A 20,415-nucleotide genomic window follows, 5' to 3' on the forward strand; every position below is an offset into this window, starting at 1 on the left:
TTTCATTGAAGATGTCTCTAAAATTTATGTGGAAAAGAGTTCTGCTAATGTTTTCCTCTAAGTATCTGATAGTTTCTGGTCTAACATCGAAGTCATTGATCCACTTGGAATTTACTTTTGTATTTGATGAAATATAGTGGTTCAGTTTTATTCTTCTGCATGTTTCAACCCATTTTTTCTAACACCACTTGTTGAAGAGACTCTACTATTCCCCATTTAATAGTCTGGGCACCTTTGTCAAAGATTAGATGTCCGTAGGTGTGGGGGCACTCAATTCTAAATGTTGCTTTTTTACTATATTGATAGAAATACACGATACAATGAATTCTTTTTTTTTTTTATTCCCTTTTGTTGCCCTTGTTGTTTTTATTGTTGTAGTTGTTGTTGATCTCGTTGTTGTTGGATAGCACAGAGAGAAATGGAGAGAGGAGGGGAAGACAAAGAAGGGGAGAGAAAGATGGACACCTGCAGTCCTGTTTCACCGCTTGTGAAGCGATTCCCCTGCAGGTGGGGAGCCGGGGGCTCAAACCAGGATCCTTACACTGGTCCTTGTGCTTAGCGCCACCTGCGCTTAACCCGCTGTGCTACCGCCAGACTCCCGATACAATGAATTCTTTAAAGTTACTGTCATCATTTCTTAACTTGTTAAGTGAAATACCTGTTAAGATTAGGTAACCATAGCTACTTATTGACTCTGCTGCTAATTTTGATGCTCTGCTAGGCCCTAGTAGTGACAACATTGAAGAGGACTTGAATGCTGCTGCCATAGGTTCTTCTGCAACTGTGTTGGAAGAGACAAGGAAGGAAACCACTCCGGTACAGCTTCCAGTTTCAGGACCAGAACTGGCTGCCATGATGAAGATTGGAACCCGGGTCATGAGAGGTGTTGATTGGAAGTGGGGTGATCAGGTACTGAAATTTGATTTAGCTGCACATTAGTCACCATATGCACATCCTGACTTGCATGCTGGTCATCGGGTAGGGGAATAAGTAGCTACCATAACTTCAGAGGTAGATTCCTCAGCAGATGAGGAGAGTCAAACTAAAGAGCAAATATGGGCGGTAGTGCAGTAGGTTAAGCGCAGGAGGCTCAAAGTACAAGAACCGGCATAAGGATCCTGGTTTGAGCCCCCGGCTCCTCACCTGCAGGGGAGTTGCTTCACAAGCGGTGAAGTAGGTCTGCAGGTGTCTGTCTTTCTCTCCCCCTCTCTCTCTCCCCTTTCTCTTTATATTTCTCTCTGTCCTATCCAACAACAACGACATCAATAATAACTACAACAATAAAACAGCAAGGTTAACAAAAGGGAATAAATACATTAATTAATTAAAAAATAAATAAAGAGCAAATAATAGCAGCCTGGGACATGCATTAAGTTGAGTGAAGTAGTCAAGGAGAAACCTATCATGTAGTTCAATTCATTGTTTAGTTCAGAACAAGAAATGAGAGTGAGCTGAAGAGCAATGACCTTATCTGAATAATAATGTTGTGGTAACTCCAGGGCAAAAAGACCTGATGGCTCAGTGCCTAGAGACTGCCCCAACCCATGCAGCCCTGCACACAATTATGGTGGTGCCAGTTGGGCTGTGACCACCTTTCTGTTTTCTCTTAATAGCACACCACTCCTCACCTCTACTTGGTGTTCATAATCTCTAACTGAGGACAGCAGTCATGTTCCTGTGGTGTGATAGCATTTTTGTGTAGGTTTTGTCTGCCTCACTTAAAAAAAATCACTTTGGCAGAGTGGAGTGTCGATTTATAAGATATATATATATATTTTTGCCTCTAGGGTTATTTCTGGGGCTCTGTGCCTACACCATGAATCCACTGTCCCTGGAGGCCTCCCCCCCCTTTTGTTGTTCTTGTTGTAGCCTTTTGGGGTTATTATTGTTGTTGTTGATGTCATTCACTGTTAGATAGGACAGAGAGAATAGGAGAGAGGAGGGGAAGACAGAGGGGGAGAGAAAGATAGATACCTGAAGACCTACTTCACCACCTGTGAAGTGACTCCCCTGCTGGTGGGGATCTGGGGATCCTTACACCGATCCTTGTGCTTTGTACCACATGCACTTAACCCGCTGTGCTACCACCCAGCCCCCAAGATTTTTATTGTCACAGGTGTACAGTTTCATATCTTCCCATGGTATCAGCACATCACACCCTCCACTGACTTGTTCCCTCACAGGACACTGGCTTACCTCTCCCCCCATCCATTTAGAGTCCTTGAATCTAATTAAAGTTTTCCCCATGTCTTTTCCCATTATTTGCTTCTCAAGTCCTGCCTGTAAGTGAGATCCTCTGGTATTTGACTTTGTCTTTCTGACTTAGTTAATTTAATATGACTCCTTCACATTTCATCCAAGTTCTACCAAAATAGACAATTTCATTTTTTCTTACTGGTGAATAGCATTCTATTGTGTAGATATAGTATAGCTTCCTAACTGTTCATCTGCTTTGGACACTTTGGTTGCTTCCAAATCTAACTGTTGTAAGCATTGCTACAGTGACTATAGATGTGGGTGGATATCTTTGGGTGAATATCTTTGTGTTCTTTTTAAAATATTATTTTCCTTTATTTATTTTGGATAGAGACAGAAAGTAAAAGGGCAAGTTGAGACAGAGGGTGAGGGAGAGATGTATAGCACCGCTTCACCACTTACAATGTTCCCTTTTTCAGGTGGAGACCAAAGGCATGGACTAAGGTCTTTGCATATTGTGACATATGCATTTGACCAGATGCACCACCACTTGGGTCACATCTTTGTGTTCTTTAGATAAAATGTCTAGGAGAAGAATTGCTGGATCATATAGTACTTTCTTTTTTTTCTTTTTTCTTTTTTTTTTTTTTTTTTAGTGTTTTGAGGAATCTTCACAACCCACAAGTGGCACTCAGCTCACATCTTGTTAGAATCATTTAAAAACGGAAATGTCCCAGTACAGATAGCAGGATCTTAAAAACCAGTACTCATTTGTGGCAGTGAAAGCTGAGTTCCACTCTCTGCTCTAGAAATGGAGATGGTGTAGATTGCTCAGTGTTCCAGTGTTGTAAAGGCTCTGAGGGACTGAGGTTGAGACTGGTGAGCCATGTCTCTTCATTTGCTTAGAACACTGATTGAGAGTGGCCTTCCCTTCTTACCTCTTTGGTAAGAGTGAGCAAACTATTTCCTGTTATTTAATGTATGGTTAAGATATAAGCTGTGCATGTTCTAGTGGGTTTGTGGGTTTGAAGCCATTATGGTCCACGAAGTTCATTTGACTCAGTCACCCTTATAGGTGACATCTGTGTGACAGGATTGGCAGATGTGTTTTTAATTGATTACTATTTTGGCTTCCCTAGGATGGACCACCTCCTGGCCTTGGTCGTGTGATTGGTGAACTGGGAGAGGATGGGTGGATCCGGGTCCAATGGGACACAGGCAGCACCAACTCCTACAGGATGGGAAAAGAGGGAAAGTATGACCTCAAATTGGCAGAGCTACCTGCCTCCACGCAGCCCTCAGCAGACGACTCAGACACAGAGGATGACTCTGGTGGGTGTTTTAGGGATTCCTTAGTCTGGGGGTAGAGGCTGTTGAATCCTTCGTGGCCTAGTATGCTGAGTCCCTAAACTGACTGGCCATGCTTTTTTATCTGTGAGTGTGAGAACTGTGTCAGAACTCAGCTACAGATAATGCACTTGAAATTTTGAATTTGCTCTTGAAGGTATGATTTGAATACTCTCAGGTGATTCTGATGTAGGGATGTAGCTTGGCTCTGGGATCCTGAAACCTGTGTGGACTGGACTGTTGTAACCTCAGACAGAGGCAGGCTGAGGCAGCACAGGCAGCTGTGTGCTCATCTCTAGTCTTGAGGTAGCAGACCTATTCCTGGAGGAACAGGCATCGCCAGAATGCAAACACATCATCTTTCTTTCACCTATCTTCTGTGTCCTTTACTCAACTTTCTGCAGATAGGGGCTAGTTAGTGGTGCAGAAGTGCTGCACACACTGTGGAGTTAGTCAGTACTCTATCGCCGTAACAACAGCAGAAGTGAGACTTTATGGTGAACTTGTTTAGTTAAATTCTGTCTAAGGAAATCCAAGGTTTTGAGAGGAGGGCTTCATGCAAGTTTTTAGATTAAAAGATTTTGGTGTGTTTAAGCATCCAGGAGGCACTCCTGACTCTGACTTAGGTGCCATGTGTATATGCAATACAGTCAGGATCTTGTATCAATTATTAGAAGACAGCTGAGTGAGTGACTGAGCTAGAAGTGTTATACTCTTTTGTGTCACATGTGGGGTCTTAACCCCACAGATGTAGCACATGTGTCTACCTTGATTGGACTCTCTGGAAGAATGGCAGGTGAGAATTCTACCACTGAGCCACCAATGCAACCGTTCTCTGGAAGAATGGAAGGGAAGTCTATACAGTTAGTGCTCATTTTGTTAGGACTGAGTCTGAGTAGGCAGTGTCCTTCTTCCTCCTAGCTCTCTATCCAGAGGGCATGACCAGTGCTAATCATATGGCAGAACAGCGACCCATCTACTTCCAAAAGCCTGAAGCCTGGCCACGCCAGCCTCTTATTCTCTCAGAAGCAGGTGCTTTTTCCACAGCCAAGGTGTAGTTGACTCGTTAGTTGCCAGCTTTGACATTCAGTACACTGGATTTCTGTGGGTCGAGTCGTTGAAATTCTTTCAGAGGTTTTGAGCTGTAGTCTGAGAATATCTAAATAAATTTTGACCGCCATCTAAAAAGATTTTCTTTCTTTGAGGGAAGCGAGGGCAGAGATCATTAGAGCCAGTATTTATGGCATTCTTAATTCCAGCTCTGAAGAGTCTGCTTCCTTTTCCATAGTAAAAAGAAGAATGTGATACTAAATTCATTAATTAAATTACTTGATTGAGGGACCAGAAGATAGTTTACCATATCTCTTTATCTCTGTCTCTCAACCTCTGTATTAAAAAAAAAAAAAAAAAGAGAATTCCACCTGGAGCAGTGGAATCAGATAGATGCGAAACCCCAGAGAAAATCCTGGTGACAGGGAGAGCTTCAGTTCCATTTGAGAGTATGGTTTACTTATTTTGCCCATTCTTTTAGAAGCTGAACAAATTGAACGGAACATTCACCCCACAGCAATGATGCTCACCAGCACTATTAATCTACTGCAGACTCTTTGTCTCTCTGCTGGAGTTCACGCTGAAATCATGCAGAGTGAAGCCACCAAGACTCTGTGTGGACTGCTTCGAATGTTAGTGGAAAGTGGGACAACAGACAAGACATGTATGTCATAAATTATGGCTTCCCAGGGTTTACATTGTGATTGTCAATTTGGGGGGGGGGTGATATGTGCCTAAAGACTGCCATCCTTGTCAGAGTACCACTACCTGAGTGGGCTAAGCAACTAATTTTCTTGTAATCCTAGAGGCTTGATGTCCAGATTGAAGGTGTGGGCAAGGTTGGTGCTTTCTGGAGACTGTGAGGGAGGATTTTCCCCCCTCCCCCTCACTGCTGGGGAGTGGTTTCCTGGGTATCTTTAGCTTTCCTTGGCTTACTAACCATCACTTTTCATCTTCACATGGTGCTCTTCCTGTGTGTCCTTGTCTCTAAATTTCCCCATTTTATAAGGACACCAGTTGGAGGAAAACCTATCCTACTCTAGTTTGTCCTCATCTAAACCAAATTCTCGTTTAATGTCCTCTGTAGGTTCTTAGGAACTTTAATTTTGAGCAACTGGGTTCCATAATATCAAGTTCAAGACATTCCTCTTGAGCAGAAGTATTATTCCTTGTCATTGTTATTAAAAAGTGAAATTTGGGTCTGGGAGGTGGCACACCGGGTTGAACACACATGTTACAATGTGCAAGGACCTGGGTTCAAGCATCCAGTCCCCACCTGGAGGGGGAAAGCTTTGTGAGTAGTGAAGCGGTGTTGCAGTTGTTTTTCTGTCTCTTTCCCTCTCTGTATCCCCTACCCTCTCAATTTCTGGCTGTCTGTATCCAGTATATAAAGATAGTAAAAAGAAAAAGAAAGAAAGAGAAAAAAGTGAAATTGAATGTAGCACTGCTATTTGGAATATGCTGTACATTCCATTTCCAAATATAGGTCATATTCTGAGGTGCTAGGAATTAAGGTTTCAGTATGGAAATTTGTAAGGGACACAGTTCAACCCCCAACAGTAACTTAACACAAACTTGGGCTGACCAAGATAGCTTACCTGGATCCTGTGGCTGTTTTGTCATGCATATAACCCAAGTTTGAGCCTGGCCTGTGCTATACTGAAGGAAGCCTTGGTGCTGTGGTTGTCTTTTCCTTTCTTTTCTTCCATCCTTTTTTTTTTCTTTCCTTCTTTTAAAAAATATTTTAATTTACTTATTATTGAATAGAGACAGAGAGAAATTGAGAGGAGAGAGACAGAAGTACTTGTAGCCCGGCTTCATCACTCGTGGAGCTTTTCCCCTGCAGGTGGGGATCAGGGGGTTGAACCTGGGTCCTTGTAAACTACTATGTGAGTGCTTAACCAGATGCACCACCACCTTGCCCCTCCTTCCTCCATGTTTCTTCTTTTCCTTTTTTTTTTTTAATTGATTTAATAATGATCAATAAGTTTGTTGGATAAGAGAGGTACAATTCCACACAAATTCCCACCACTAGAGTTCTGCATCCCATCCCCTCCATTGGAGGCTTTCCTATTCTTTATCCCTCTGGGACCATGGACCCAGGGTCATTAGGGGGTACAGAAGGTGAAAAGTCTGGCTTCTGTAATTGCTTTTCTGCTGGACATGGGTGTTGGCAGGTTGATCCATACTTGAGCCTGTTACTGTCTTTCCCTAGTTCTCCCTCTATTTCTGTCTCACTTCTTCTCTGAAAAAGTTGACTTGCAGTAGTGAAACTATAGAATTAAGATAGATCAGATAGCTATATAAAACAACTTTATACTCTCAAAAGTATTTATTGGAGACCAGAAACCAAATTCAAGAGAGCAGAACTGAGCTCATTATGGAGCTAGTATGGAGAGTGGTTTTTTTTTTTATGTATATTTATTTATTCCCTTTTGTTGCCCTTGTTGTTTTATTATTGTAGTTATTATTGTTGTTATTGTTGTCATTGTTGGATAGGACAGAGAGAAATGGAGAGAGGAGGGGAAGACAGAGGGGGGAGAGAAAGACACCTGCAGACCATCACCGCCTGTGAAGCAACTCCCCTGCAGGTGGCGAGCTGGGGGCTCGAACTGAGATTCTTACATCCGTCCTTGCGCTTTGTGCCACATGTGCTTAACCCACTGCGCTACCGCCCGACTCCCAAGAGTGTTCTTTATTGCCTCACGTGACTTGTGGAGCCTCCAGCCTTCCTTGATTTGTGGACATATCACTTCAATCTCTACCACCTTTACATGGTTGTTTCCCTGTTATGTCTCAGTTCTTTTCAGCCCTACAAGAATTTTCTGCCCCACTGGATATAGCATTTACCCTAATCTGTTATAATGCTTACCTTAATTATATTGGCAAAGATTTTATTTATTCTGAGATTCTGAGTAAACATAGACTTTGGGGTTGAAGGAGCTACAATTCAACCCATCAAAGTTATGTGAATAAAGTATAAGAGTAGGTTGAGGATATGGTTAAGTTTGTGCATGTATGGGCTTTTGGGTTTCAGTTTGTGTTGTGTTAGGTGGGGAGAGGGGAAGAGAGACAGACAGACAGACAGACAGACATTCTGGCTCAAGCCCAGGTCCTAGCACCTTGTAATAATGTTGACTTAATCAGACATACCATTTCCCAGCATCCTGGGGAGGATATTTAAAACATATGATATTAAAATATATATAATAGTTTTTATATAATATAAAATAGTCTATTGAAATTGTAAATTGCTTTCCTGTTGCCTAGAAGCAGTGAGATGAAATTCCTTAAATAGCTTGAGTCATATATATATATATATTTTTTTAATTTTTTTTAAATGAGAGATAATACAGAGAAAAAGAGACCAAGATCAGAGCAGTGCTTAGCCCTGGGTTTATGGTAGCATTGGAGATTTTATATTTTTTATTTTGCATTTGTTATTAATAGTTTGTTACAAGATTGTAAGATTACAATGTATATAGTTTCATACCACATCTATGGTGGTGCTGGAGATTGAATCGGGGACCTCAGAGCCTCAGGCATGAAAGTCTTTTGCATAGCCATAATTATGTCTTTTCCCCAGCGCCTGTTACATGTATCTTAGAGACCGTGGACGTATGTAGTGTTCCGTGAGCTAAATTCAACTGAAAGGTTTTTCCCTTTTCTCTCACTTGGAGCCAGTGTAATGTAGTTTACAAAGTAGCTTATTACTCAAGGTAGCACAGTAGGTCCATGTAATGTAGAGATTGTTCTTGAGTATTTCCATCCTGGAAGTTCAGTGCCAAGCAGGTCTGTTTGCTCTGGTAGCATCCCCCAGTAGGCTGGTGTGCCGGGAGCAGCACCGGAGCTGGTGCACGCTGGGATTCGTGCGCAGCATCGCGCTCACGCCTCACATGTGCGCCGCCCTCAGTTCCCCGCAGTGGATCGCCCTACTCATGAAGGTTGTGGAGGGACACGCCCCATTTACTGCTGCCTCTCTGCAGCGTCAGGTAACTGTGCTTGCCCTGCAGTTTCTCATTCTGGGTATATTCAGGGACTGTAGCAACCCCATAGAAAGTGACATCAAGACTGGACACTCCTATTGCCCTAAGTGCCTTTATTCCATAATCGATTTAGAAAACAACTAAACTAACTTGCAAGTAGATTTTCTAGAGGCGAAAGATCAAGGTGCTTGATTGCTTTAAATTGGGTAATTTGCTTAATAAGCCTACTTGTTTTTCTCTGAAGTGATAAATTCTACCAGCTGGACTCTGCTTCACAGGAGTTGTAATCTAATTCTCTTGAGAATTAAAAGGAATTATTTTTTAATTAAGTTAATATAAGCATCTGTAATATAGCTTTAAAAAAACCCTGGTAATTTACATCAACCTGAAGATTATTTGATTGTGAAATAATGAATAGTATAACTCTGACATAGAAACAGAAATTAAAGAGAACACAAAAACAGGTTATCTTTTAGGCCATCAGATAATGTGTTTCTCTCTCTCTTTTTTCATGCTACTTTCAATTTCCTTTTATTAGATCCTAGCTGTCCACTTACTACAAGCTGTGCTTCCATCTTGGGACAAGACAGAAAGGGCACGAGACATGAAGGGCCTGGTGGAAAAGCTGTTTGGGTTCCTGGGCAGCTTGCTCACCACATGCTCTTCTGACATTCCCTTTCTCAGAGGTAGGTGATTCTCCTCCTTCCTTGACTTCTGCATGTGTGAGCAGGACCCCATCTAGAATCACTCTTCTTCTCAGAATCCACCCTGAGGAGGCGAAGGGCCCGCCCACAGGCTTCTCTGACGGCTACTCACAGCAGCACTCTGGCGGAGGAGGTAGTGGCGCTGCTCCGCACACTACACTCCCTTGGACAGTGGAACGGACTTATAAACAAATACATCAACTCCCAACTGCACTCGGTCTCCCTCAGCTGCTCAGGAAAACCCTTGGAGGGGGTAGGTGCCCTGTGTTCAGATCTGCTCTATAGCTGTTCTCGATGGAAAACTGATGTGATTTTAAAACAATCTTTCAAAAATGTACAACCTTCTGTTCAAAGACACATTTCAAAAAATTTTTTTTTCTTACTGGAAATACTTATTGATGAAACTGATAAGAATAAATTTGGGGGTGCAAAGCAATGGCACACCTGGTTGAACACACCTGTTACTATGTGCACCAATCTGGGTTCAAGCTTCTGGTCCTCGCCTGCAGGGTGGAAGCTTCACATACTTGAAGCAGTGCTGCAGGTGTCTCTCTTTCCTTCTCTATCTTCCCCACTCCTCTCATTTTTTTCTTATCAAAAATAAATGAATAAATAATTGGCTCCTGAAGTGGTGGACTTGTAGTCACTGAGCCCCAGTGACAACCCTAGTGGCAATAAAAAAATAAAAATAATAAGAACTTCGGGTTACATAAATATTGAGAAATGGTTAGCATCTGGGCTTACTCTTTCAAACTGACTGTCTGTCTATGCTAGGCCCAGTTAGAGGACTACTTTCCGGAGCATGAGAATCCTGAGGTTGGGGGCCTCATGGCAGTGCTGGCTGTGATTGGGGGCATCGATGGACGGCTGCGACTCGGGGGCCAAGTCATGCACGACGAGTTTGGGGAAGGCACTGTGACTCGCATCACCCCAAAGGGCAAAATCACTGTGCAATTTTCAGACATGCGCACTTGTCGAGTTTGCCCATTAAATCATCTGAAGCCAGTAGGTGAACTTAAATGTTTGATTCCTTGGTAATAAAGTCAGTAGGTTTTAAAATGGAACGGTTTTGACATCAATGCTGAGAAGAACTTGATTTTGTAGTTTACACTTGCCTTCTAGGAAGCTGACTTTCGGAAGGACTTAGTAGAGAAAATTTGACATTTATAAAAAAAATACCTGTGAAGAGGATAACCAGCACGGTGATGAAGTATTATTGACACTTGGCAAAGAAAAAAAATTAATTTAGGTTACATTTACTGTGCATAGCAGTCTCTACCTTGCCTTTAGTGCCATATTTTCAAATTATTAGTCTTGGATATAAAATTGTTTATGGCTATATTTATGGTACTTTCAGAATCAGAGCCCATGGTTATGTTAACTTTTAGAATATTTCTATTGTCTCATTTGTGACATTTTGAAAGTCTCTGTGCCTTCCCTTTAGCTTCCTGCTGTGGCATTTAGTGTCACCAACCTGCCCTTCACTGAGCCCATGCTTTCTGTTTGGGCTCAGTTGGTGAACCTTGCTGGAAGCAAATTGGAAAAGCACAAAATCAAGAAATCACTTAAGCAGGGCTTTACAGGTGAGTGTATTGCGTATTTAGATAAATAGCCATAATCTGCACATTTTAGTGTTTGGACCATGGTTGCCCTTTTGTTGTTTTATTGTTGTAGTTATTATTGACGTCGTTGTTGTTGGATAAGACAGAGAGAAATGGAGACAGGAGGGAAAGACAGAGAGGGGGAGAGAAAGATAGACACCTGCAGACCTGCTTCACCGCCTGTGAATCGACTCCCCTGCAGGTGGGGAGCCGGAGGCTCAAACTGGGATCCTTACGCTGGTCCTTGCGCTTTGTTCCACCTGTGCTTAGCCAGCTGCGCTACTGCCTGACTCCCCATGGTTGCCATTTTTAAGTGCACGTTCCTTATGCTACTGAAGTTTTTTGCTTCAGGTGAATAGTTTTGGTGAGCACACAGTGATAAAAAAAAGTACAATACAAAGAATGAGGCTGCGGTGTGATTATTGCTCAGACCCCTGCTGCATCCTAGTGCCTGTGTTTATTCTGAGTAAGCTTTATAAGGAGCAGTCTGTTCTCTTCTGCCTGTTGAATCTTTGGTTCTGCTGTTACTCTTGAGGAACATTGTTCTTGGCCTTGACACTGACCCAGTGAAACCTTTGTGTTTAGATCCACCTCACTTTGTCTTTCTGGATGATGGACAAAGATCAAGGCCACCCTTAACTTTAATGTTTCCTTCTTCTGGTCTGGGAGTCTGCATTAGTTTCTTCATTACCCCTTGCATGTTCTTTGCCCTGATTATTTTTGCACCTTGGGAATGCTTGTAGTTTCACCCATAATTTTCAATTCTATCTGCCCAGTCTTCCTGAGTTTGCTTACCTATCTCTTCGTACCTGTGGTTATTGCTGCTGTATTGATGATGGTGATTTGATTTTATGATTTAAACTCTGAATCCCCAGTTTGCATGTCTAACTAGGGAGCCACTTGTGTGCAGACCACAGCATGTCTAGACTTTAGTTAACCTGTTCCTTAGCCAGTGTTTCCTGTATCAGTGAATTAACTTATGTACTCAATAGGCTTAATGCTCAAGAGACACCTGTGCTTCTTCCATCCCACATCTCCAAGGTGCCACTGTCTGTTCTGTGGTTGGATATAGGTATCACTGTAGTCTTTTAATTAAAAAAAAAAAAAAAAGACACTAGGATTTACCTTTATTTTGATGAATTAGAAAAGTGTGTCTTAGAGGAATCTAGCCAGGAAAAAGTGAAAAGTATTTTGTTTACAACCTAGGTCTCTGGCTGAAATTTTAGCCAGCCGGGTGGTGGCATACCTGGTTAATTGCACATGGTACTAAGCACAAAACATGCACAAGGATCCAGGTTGAGCTCCTGGCTCCCCACCTGCAGGGGTACACTTCACAAGTGGTGAAGCAGATCTTCAGATGTCTCTCTGTCTCTCCCTCTCTATCACTCACCTCTCAGTTTCTTTCTGTTCTGTCCAATAAAATGAAAAAGAAAAAAAAAAAAGCCACCAGGAGCAGTGGATTCATAGTGCTAGTACAAACCCCAGTGATGACTCTGGAGGGAAAAAATTAATTACTTGGGAAAAAGTTGATTTATGTTTATACTAGCTAACATGGTTCTAACCGTGGTATACCCTTTAATCTTCACCTCAGGCCACTAAGGCTTGAGCATGTATGCTGGGAAAGGAAAAGACCTAGGAAGCAGGTTGACAATCTGACAATTCCTGGAAGTGTCAATCATAATACTGGGAGAAATAAGCCTCTTATTTGGTGTGGTCATTGAATCCCCACCAGGTGGAATGCGGGTAATACTACTTGCAGCCATGGCCTGAGCAGGGTGATGTTCTTGCTGAGTACTTTTCTCCTACAGGACAAGTGGACCTGGACCTGCTAAGGTGCCAACAGTTGAAGCTGTACATTCTGAAGGCAGGCCGTGCATTGCTTTCTCATCAGGACCAGCTCCGGCAGATCTTGTCCCAGCCTGCAGTTCAGGAGGCCACAACTGCTCATACAGGTACGATTTTAAAACCAGTCTTAAGAGATCTGTAAGACAGGCAGTGGGTACTGACGGTTCATGAAAGCCAGAATGTTGTAAATGTATAAGGAAAATGTACTCCCTGGCCAGGAATCAGTGAACTCTGAATACCGTTGTTGTTGACTTATCTGACATAACTTGAGTAGCTTTGGTCAGGGGAGGGAAATTGTGTGGTCAGGCCTCACATTGTAAAATGAAACCTGTAGGACATCAGAGCCCATTGTATTGTTGTTGTTGTTTTATGCAGTGAGATTTTTTGTTACTTTTATTAGCAATTTGATAATGGTTTACAAGATTAAAAGATTACAGTAGTATAATTCCATACAATACCTAGCACCAAAGTTCTATGACTATTCCCCCTCTACTTGTTGTATTGTATTTTTTTTAATTGATTTAATAATGATCTACAAGCCCATAAGCTAAGAAGGGTACAGTTCCACACAATTCCCACCACCAGAGTTCCGAGTCCCATCTCCTCCAATTGGTAGCTTTCCTATTCTTTATCCCTCTGAGAGTATGGACTCAGGATCATTATGGGATACATAAGGTGGAAGGTCTTGCTTCTGTAGTTGCTTCTCTGCTGAACATGAGTGTTGGCAGATTGATCCATGTTCCTAGCCTGTCTCTTTCCCTAGTGGGGCAGGGGTCTGGAGAGGTGGGGTTCCAGTGCATATTGGTGAGGTCAGGAAAGTCAGGTTGATATCATGGTAGCATCTGCAACTTGGTGGCTAAAAAAGCATTAAGATATAAAGCAGAATATACTGCTTAATAATCAAGAATCTAAAGGTAAGACTATAGATTTGGGATCTCCATTTTGGAAAAAGCTAGTAGGTATATTTTAGGTATATTCCAAGGGGCCCATGACTTTTACCAATTTTTGCCTGAGCCCGATAGATATGAATAAGTCTTGTGTTTACTATTTGCTTATGCTAATAGAGAACATTAGTAGGTATCTTTAATTACTTTTACAGCACAGATTTTTTATTTTCATCCTTAATCATCTGGATCTGTTGAATTGAGGGTGTGCTGAAGCCAGGTGTAGAAACCTAGTGGAAAAGGCAGTGGGAGCATGGTTGCAGGCAGTGAGCCTTGGAAGAATGTTAGAAGAGTTCCACTCTGCTGTCCTTGAAGGTGGCAGCAAAGCTGGGGCAGTCAGCTGAAATCATGTTATAGAATGCCTTGCATACCACTGTGAAATTTAGAAGCTGACTAGCAAGACTGTGGCAGGAGCCCTTTCCAAGAAGATTGATTGTCAGGGATAAATTCACTTAGTGATGTCTTGGATTGTTAAAGCAGAAGAATGTAAGAGAAGAAGGGCTGCTTTTGGTCAAGCTGTATTCCTTAGGAAAGGCATGAAAAAGAGAGAGAAGGGTCCACTAGGCTCAGTGATTGTGTAGATTTTTAGACTCCTTTCCTAGAAAAAAGGAAAGCTTGGTGATACATTAAACTTGAGTTGTAGCAAGGACTGTTAGGACTACCACTGACAAAAATAAAAAGGTCCAGTGGAATACTGAGTGTTTTGTTTATTAATTGACTAGAGCAGAGGTTGTTTTGAATTTAATTGTAATACCTCTGAGTACAAGATCAATTGATGGAAATTGTAGATTCATTCAGTATAAAAGGTGGTAGGGAATTTGAGAGTAGCCCAGAATCATAGACGATGGAGAGACAAGAGCCCAGGGAAGTGATTGGTTGCTCTTCATTAACTAGGATGAGTACCTATGGCAGAGATGAATCAGGGTCACCATCTATTCTTTGGACTACAAATGGTGCTGCCTTGAATTGGACTTGGCATAATACCACAACTACTTGTTATTATAAAGTTTCATGAGAACATAGCAACACCTGCTGGTTACTGGTGAAGTTGAATAGCTGTGATAGACCATATGACTGGTAGGCTGAGATTTCCCTAGAAAGTTAGTTGAAGTGGTCACTCAGCCCACAATCCCAAATGTAGTGCCGTGCTGTGGATTTGAGACCAAGAGTATCAGTGGGTTTGGGACAAACAGGACTACTTGATGTATTTTGAATTTGAATGAACAAGGGGTAGCAGAAGTCCATGTCTAGAGGAAAAACACACACACACACACACACACACACACACACACACACGCAAAAAAAAAAAACAAAAACAAGAGTACTCATAGAAATGTTACTGAAACAATGATTGGACCAAGAAAGAGAAGGTATAATATTAGACCAAGGATTGAAACCTGGGAGATAGCTTTTGTTGATTTCCCTTTTTTCCCCTTTATTTCTCTCTCTTTTCCTTTTTTCTTTCTTTCTTAAAGACTTTATTTATTTATTAATGAGAGATAGCAGGAGAGAGAGAAAGAACCAACCATTACTCTGGTACATGGGCTGCCAGGTGTTGAACTCTGGACCTCATGTCTCAGAGTCCAGTGCTTTATTCATTGTACCACCTCCCAGACCATTCTTTTGCTGTCTTTTTAAAGAGACAAATGGAGTAGAAAATGCTTTGGTGTTGAGTGTCTGATATTTGAGCTATGAACATTTGAATTGTCCAATGCTTGATGAGGTAGAAGTTAATTATATGAAGCTTTCTCACTGTTCCATCTTGAATAGTAAAGAGATTCTTGTGGTTAAAAGTGCAACTTTGTGTGTATTTTAAAATCAGATGATGCAGCAGCTTCATCCCCTGACCTTGGGGACATGTCTCCTGAAGGACCGCAGCCCCCAATGATCCTGTTGCAGCAATTACTGACCTCAGCTACCCAGCCATCTCCCGTGAAGGCCATATTTGACAAGCAGGAGCTTGAGGTACAGTCTTCAGTTTAGCCATTGTAATCCATTACACTAAATTGTTAACAAAACTTTGTTCTAGATGTGGTTTTTCATTTTCTCCCTCACATTTGTAGTTGTTTCGAGCTCCTGGTCCCCACCTGCAGGAGGAAAGCTTTGCAAGTGGTGAAGCAAAGTTGCAGGTGTCTCTCTGTCTCTTCCTCTGTATCACTCCCTTCTCTGTAGATTTCTGGCTGTCTCTATCCAATAAATAAAATAAATATAATAAAATTTTTTAAAAAAAGTTTCTTTAAGGTTACATTATGAATTTTAAGTGACATACTAAAATAATTCTTAGGACTAGGTAGGCTGTTAATATGCCTAGTTATAGAGCATTATGCTACTAGTAAGAAAATGAAGGGGTTGGGGCTTAATCTTATGTCAGGTTTTTGTGAATTATTTGAGCAGATTAACTAATTCAGCATAGGTTAAATGCTCACATTAGGGTGTTAGGTAGTGGCACACTCCATTCAGTGCATGTTACTCATGTTACTGTCCACAAAGACTTGGGTTTTAGTCCCTGCTCTCCATCTATAGGAGAGAAGCTTCACAAGTGGTGAAGCAGGTCTGCAAGTGCCTCTTTTTCTCTCTCCCACTTTATCTCCTCCTCTCAATTTCTCTCTGTCCTTTCTAATAAAATATAAACAAATAAATTGTCACATCAAAGGTCTTTTTTACAGGAAGTACTGTTATTAAAGGACTCCCCACAAGGACTAGAAAAGTGGCATTTGCTCTTTATTTCATTCAGAGTTTTCATGTATACTCTGTGTTACTTCTAGGCCTTTAGTTCTGGTTGTTTAGCAGAGCCTGGTGGGCCATGCTAACACTCAGGCCTGTGAGTATATTCCCATAGAAGAGAAATATAAACAGATCTAACATTGATAGGAACTCTCCTGGAGGATTAGGTATTATAAAAAGATCTTTCTTGATGGGCTGGGGAGATAGTATAATGGTTGTGCAAAAGGTCTTTCATGCCTGAGCTTCTGAGGTTTCAGGTTCAGTTTAATTTCTAACACCACCATAAGCCAGAGCTGAGCATTGCTCTGGTAAAATAAAATAAAATTAATTAAATAAAATAAAATTTAAAAATTCTTCTTGATACATACTATATAAAATATGCAGAAGAAAACACAAAAACTGAACTAGGAGATAACTTACATGGTGGAACACACACACCTTACCATTCATGAGGCCCTGGGTACAATTTCTGGCCACATAGGAGTACCATGGCAGGGGAGTTCCATGAATAGTGGTACAGTGCTATAGTATCTCAGCTCTGTGCCTGTCTCTTCCTTTCTGTCCCTGTCCTTTCTCTAAAATAATAAGAAAGCTGGCCCAGGTAGGCCACTCATTGATGGCATAGAGCTAGTACATGGGCGGTGATAGATAGCATAATGGTTATACAAAGAGACTTTCATGCCTGAGGCTCCAAATTCCCAGGTTCAATCCCCAGCACCACCATAAGCTAGAACAGAGCTGGCCTCTGGTAAATGAAAAAAAAAAGAAAAAAGAAAAAGAAGATGAAAAGCTAGTGTGTACACACACACACACACACACACACACACACACACACACACACACACACACACACACACGAGCGCTCAGTTTGGCAGGCAGTTAAGCACCCTAGCACCCCAATAGAAATTGTCAGAAACCAAGACCATGGGGGATCAGGGATCTAAGTGAGGTCTATGATACTTTGGGTGGAGAAAGGGGCTCACACCTGTCCCAGAATGAGACTGAAGATATGGGTAGCGAAGTCTGGGACTGAGGAGGGTGGCAGGTGTGTAATGCTTTCTTGACTGACCTGACCACCAACTGCTTGTTCAACCTGATGCCTCTGAAATAAGACCTGAGGGTAAAGGAAGGCACATTTTGTTTCTAGTCCTCTGTAGAGATTAAAAGGAACATAGAGTTATTCACGAGGCTGCTGGGTAGAGAGAACTCCAGAATCTTCAAGGAGGTACCCACTGCTGAGTGTTAAGTGGCAAGACTTAGAAGGAAAGAAAGAAAACCCTCCTGTTGCAACCAAGAGAGATCATTTACTATTTTGTCTCCATTGATTGTGATAGAATTCAGCTGTCATCACACACACACACAAATTTTTTATTAGTGATGTAATAATGATCAGCAATTTCATATAGTTACCACCACCAGAGTTCTGTATCACATCCCCTTCATTGGAAAGTTCCCTATTGTTTGCCACGCTGGGAGTATAGACCAACATTCTTTATGGGGTGCAGAAGGTGGAAGGTCTGGCTTCTGTAATTGCTTCTCCACTGGACTTGGACATTGACACGTCGATCCATACCTCCAGCCTGTTTCTATCTTTACCTAGTGGGGCAGGGTTCTGGGGTGGTGAGGTTCCAGGACACATTGGTGAGGTCATCTGCCCAGGGAAGTCAGGATGGTAAGTGTTTGATAGTGTTTACAAGTCATGATAGTGTTTGCAAGGCTGAAAAACCATAAGATATAAAGAAGGACAGATTATCCAGTAAACAGGAACCTAAAGGTAAGAATAGAACAGAGGAAACTAAGGGTCTTCATATGGGAAGAAACTAGGAAGTCTATTTTAGCTAACATGCAGGGAGGCTAAAAGTATTGTACTGGAGGATGGTGTCAGAGTTTAGAATAGGGCTAGAAAGCTAGATGAGGGCAGAAAGTAGCCCCCAAATATGAAGAAAGTATGTAAATACCATTAAATGTAAGCCTCATCTATCTGACCTAGGGCCCATGTCTACTCATATTTTTAGCTTTCGTTTTTATCACTGTTTTGTGTGTTGTATCTCTAGGTGCGCTCAGTGTTTAATCCATTCACTTACAAATATACATGTAAGTCCATAATTTCCACTCATGAAAACTGTTTATGTCACCTGCCTTTCACAAACCTCTCAGCTCTCTTCTGCTCTGTCTAGGCTGCTGCGCTTGCTGTGTGCCAGTGTTTAGCTGTGGAGTCCACACATCCTTCCAGCCCAGTGTTTGACGATTGCAGCTCCAGTGAGTCCACGACGCCTGTCCCTATGCAGCACAATCGGCCCATCAGAGCAAAGAGACGCAAGCAGTCACCCACTCCTGCCTTGCCCATCGTGATTCAGCTCATGGAAATGGGGTTTCCTAGAAGAAACATAGAGTTTGCATTGAAGTCACTCACAGGTGCTTCTGGGAATGCTGCTGGCTTGCCAGGTATATTGCCTTTCCCTTGTAGGTGTTTCACTCATTGTACCTGCCCCTGTTTTATACCCCTGTTTTATTTGTGGACTCCTCTTGCAAAACTGATGCTACTGTTCTTTGGACTGCTGGGCAGACAGGTGAGTACACGTTGTGGTCCTTATTCTGAGTATACTGTGTCTACTTGCTCTCAGGTGTGGAGGCCCTGGTTGGGTGGCTGCTGGACCATGCTGATGTGCAGGTCACCGATCTCTCAGATGTAGACACAGGATCTGAGGAGTGCTCAGATGAGGAAGTGGTGGAAGAGGTGGATGACTCGGCCTATGCAATGGTAAGCGCCTTCTGCATGGCTCTGCCCCTCTCTTTTCCCATCTATGCTGAGTTCTGTGTTCTTCTGTGTTACTCATAGAGCCTCTCTCTGGATCTGCTGGACACATTTGAAGCTAATAGGTGTTGACTGGACCTTTTATGCTTTATTTACTTCAGCATTAAAATAGATCCCTGTGGGAGTCAGGTGGTAGTGCAGCGGGTTAAGCACACATGGTGCAAAGTGCAAGGACCGGCATAAGGATCCCGGTTTGAGCCCCCGGCTCCCCACCTGCAGAGGAGTCACTTCACAGGTGGGGAAGGAGGTCTGCAGGTGTGTCTATCTTTCTCTCTCCGCTCTGTCTTCCCCTCCTCTCTCCATTTCTCTCTGTCCTGTCCAACAATGATGACATCAATAACAACAATAATAACTATAACAATAATAAAAATAACAAGGGCAACAAAAGGGGAAAAAAAGATCCCTGTTTAAACATCTGATGTTGGGATAGCCATTTGGAGATATTTTTATTTTAAAATCATATTTTTTTTAAATGTGACACCTAGATCTCTTTTTTTGCTTTTATTTATTTATTTACTTATTTTTATTATTGATTACATAAATAGGACGATACCTGCAGACTTGCTTCACCCCTGCAGGTACTAGAAGGAATTATGTTAAGTGAGATAAGCCAGAAAGAGAAAGAGGAGTATGGAATGATTCCACTCATCAACAGAATTTGAGAAAGAAGAATAGAAAGGGTGTGTGTGTGTGTGTGTGTGTGTGTGGCAGGGGTTAGGTGGTGGCGTACCAGGTTAAGCGCACATAGTCATGACACCTAGATTTCTGACTTGAGTAGAGTTTTTCATGGAAGTAATTTGGAAATATTTTAGAAAACTTCTGTGCTCTTAACCTTTCTAATCCACTTCTGCTAACTCTGATACTGCTATTAATCATTTTAATGAATATTTTCCATCTATGTAAAGCATTTGGTGCTTTTTGAAAAAACATTTATGGATTTATACATTTCTCTCTTAGTAGCTTATCTGATTTGTCATTAAAATATATTTATCTTTTATAGTCTTCTGGTGCTGTTGTAACGGAGAGTCAGACTTACAAAAAACGAGCTGATTTCTTGAGTAATGATGATTATGCGGTGTATGTGAGAGAGAATATTCAGGTGAGTAGTTGTTTTGGCTGGATAGCATCTTTTTTTTTTTTTTAATTTTTATTATCTTTATTGGGTAGAGACAGCCAGAAATCGAGCGGGAAGGTGATGATAGA

General features: G+C 41.9%; 1 protein-coding gene across 4 annotated transcripts in view; it reads left to right on the forward strand.

The window, feature by feature from the left end:
• Positions 1-20,415, forward strand: part of HERC2 (HECT and RLD domain containing E3 ubiquitin protein ligase 2) — a 206,635-nt gene that overhangs the window by 90,882 nt on the left and 95,338 nt on the right. For 3 of the 4 annotated variants that reach the window (XM_060179237.1, XM_060179240.1, XM_060179239.1), the window contains 13 exons: positions 722-909; positions 3,336-3,528; positions 5,075-5,257; positions 8,404-8,585; positions 9,118-9,265; positions 9,340-9,536; positions 10,058-10,288; positions 10,728-10,866; positions 12,693-12,836; positions 15,496-15,638; positions 18,575-18,842; positions 19,022-19,158; positions 20,213-20,311. In XM_060179237.1, the coding sequence (XP_060035220.1) occupies positions 722-909; positions 3,336-3,528; positions 5,075-5,257; positions 8,404-8,585; positions 9,118-9,265; positions 9,340-9,536; positions 10,058-10,288; positions 10,728-10,866; positions 12,693-12,836; positions 15,496-15,638; positions 18,575-18,842; positions 19,022-19,158; positions 20,213-20,311 (2,252 nt within the window). The remainder of the gene's footprint in view (positions 1-721; positions 910-3,335; positions 3,529-5,074; positions 5,258-8,403; positions 8,586-9,117; positions 9,266-9,339; positions 9,537-10,057; positions 10,289-10,727; positions 10,867-12,692; positions 12,837-15,495; positions 15,639-18,574; positions 18,843-19,021; positions 19,159-20,212; positions 20,312-20,415) is intronic. The other variant, XM_060179238.1, reaches the window with a different exon arrangement.

The sequence above is a fragment of the Erinaceus europaeus genome, chromosome 20 (assembly GCF_950295315.1).
Source record: "Erinaceus europaeus chromosome 20, mEriEur2.1, whole genome shotgun sequence".
NCBI lineage: Eukaryota > Metazoa > Chordata > Mammalia > Eulipotyphla > Erinaceidae > Erinaceus > Erinaceus europaeus.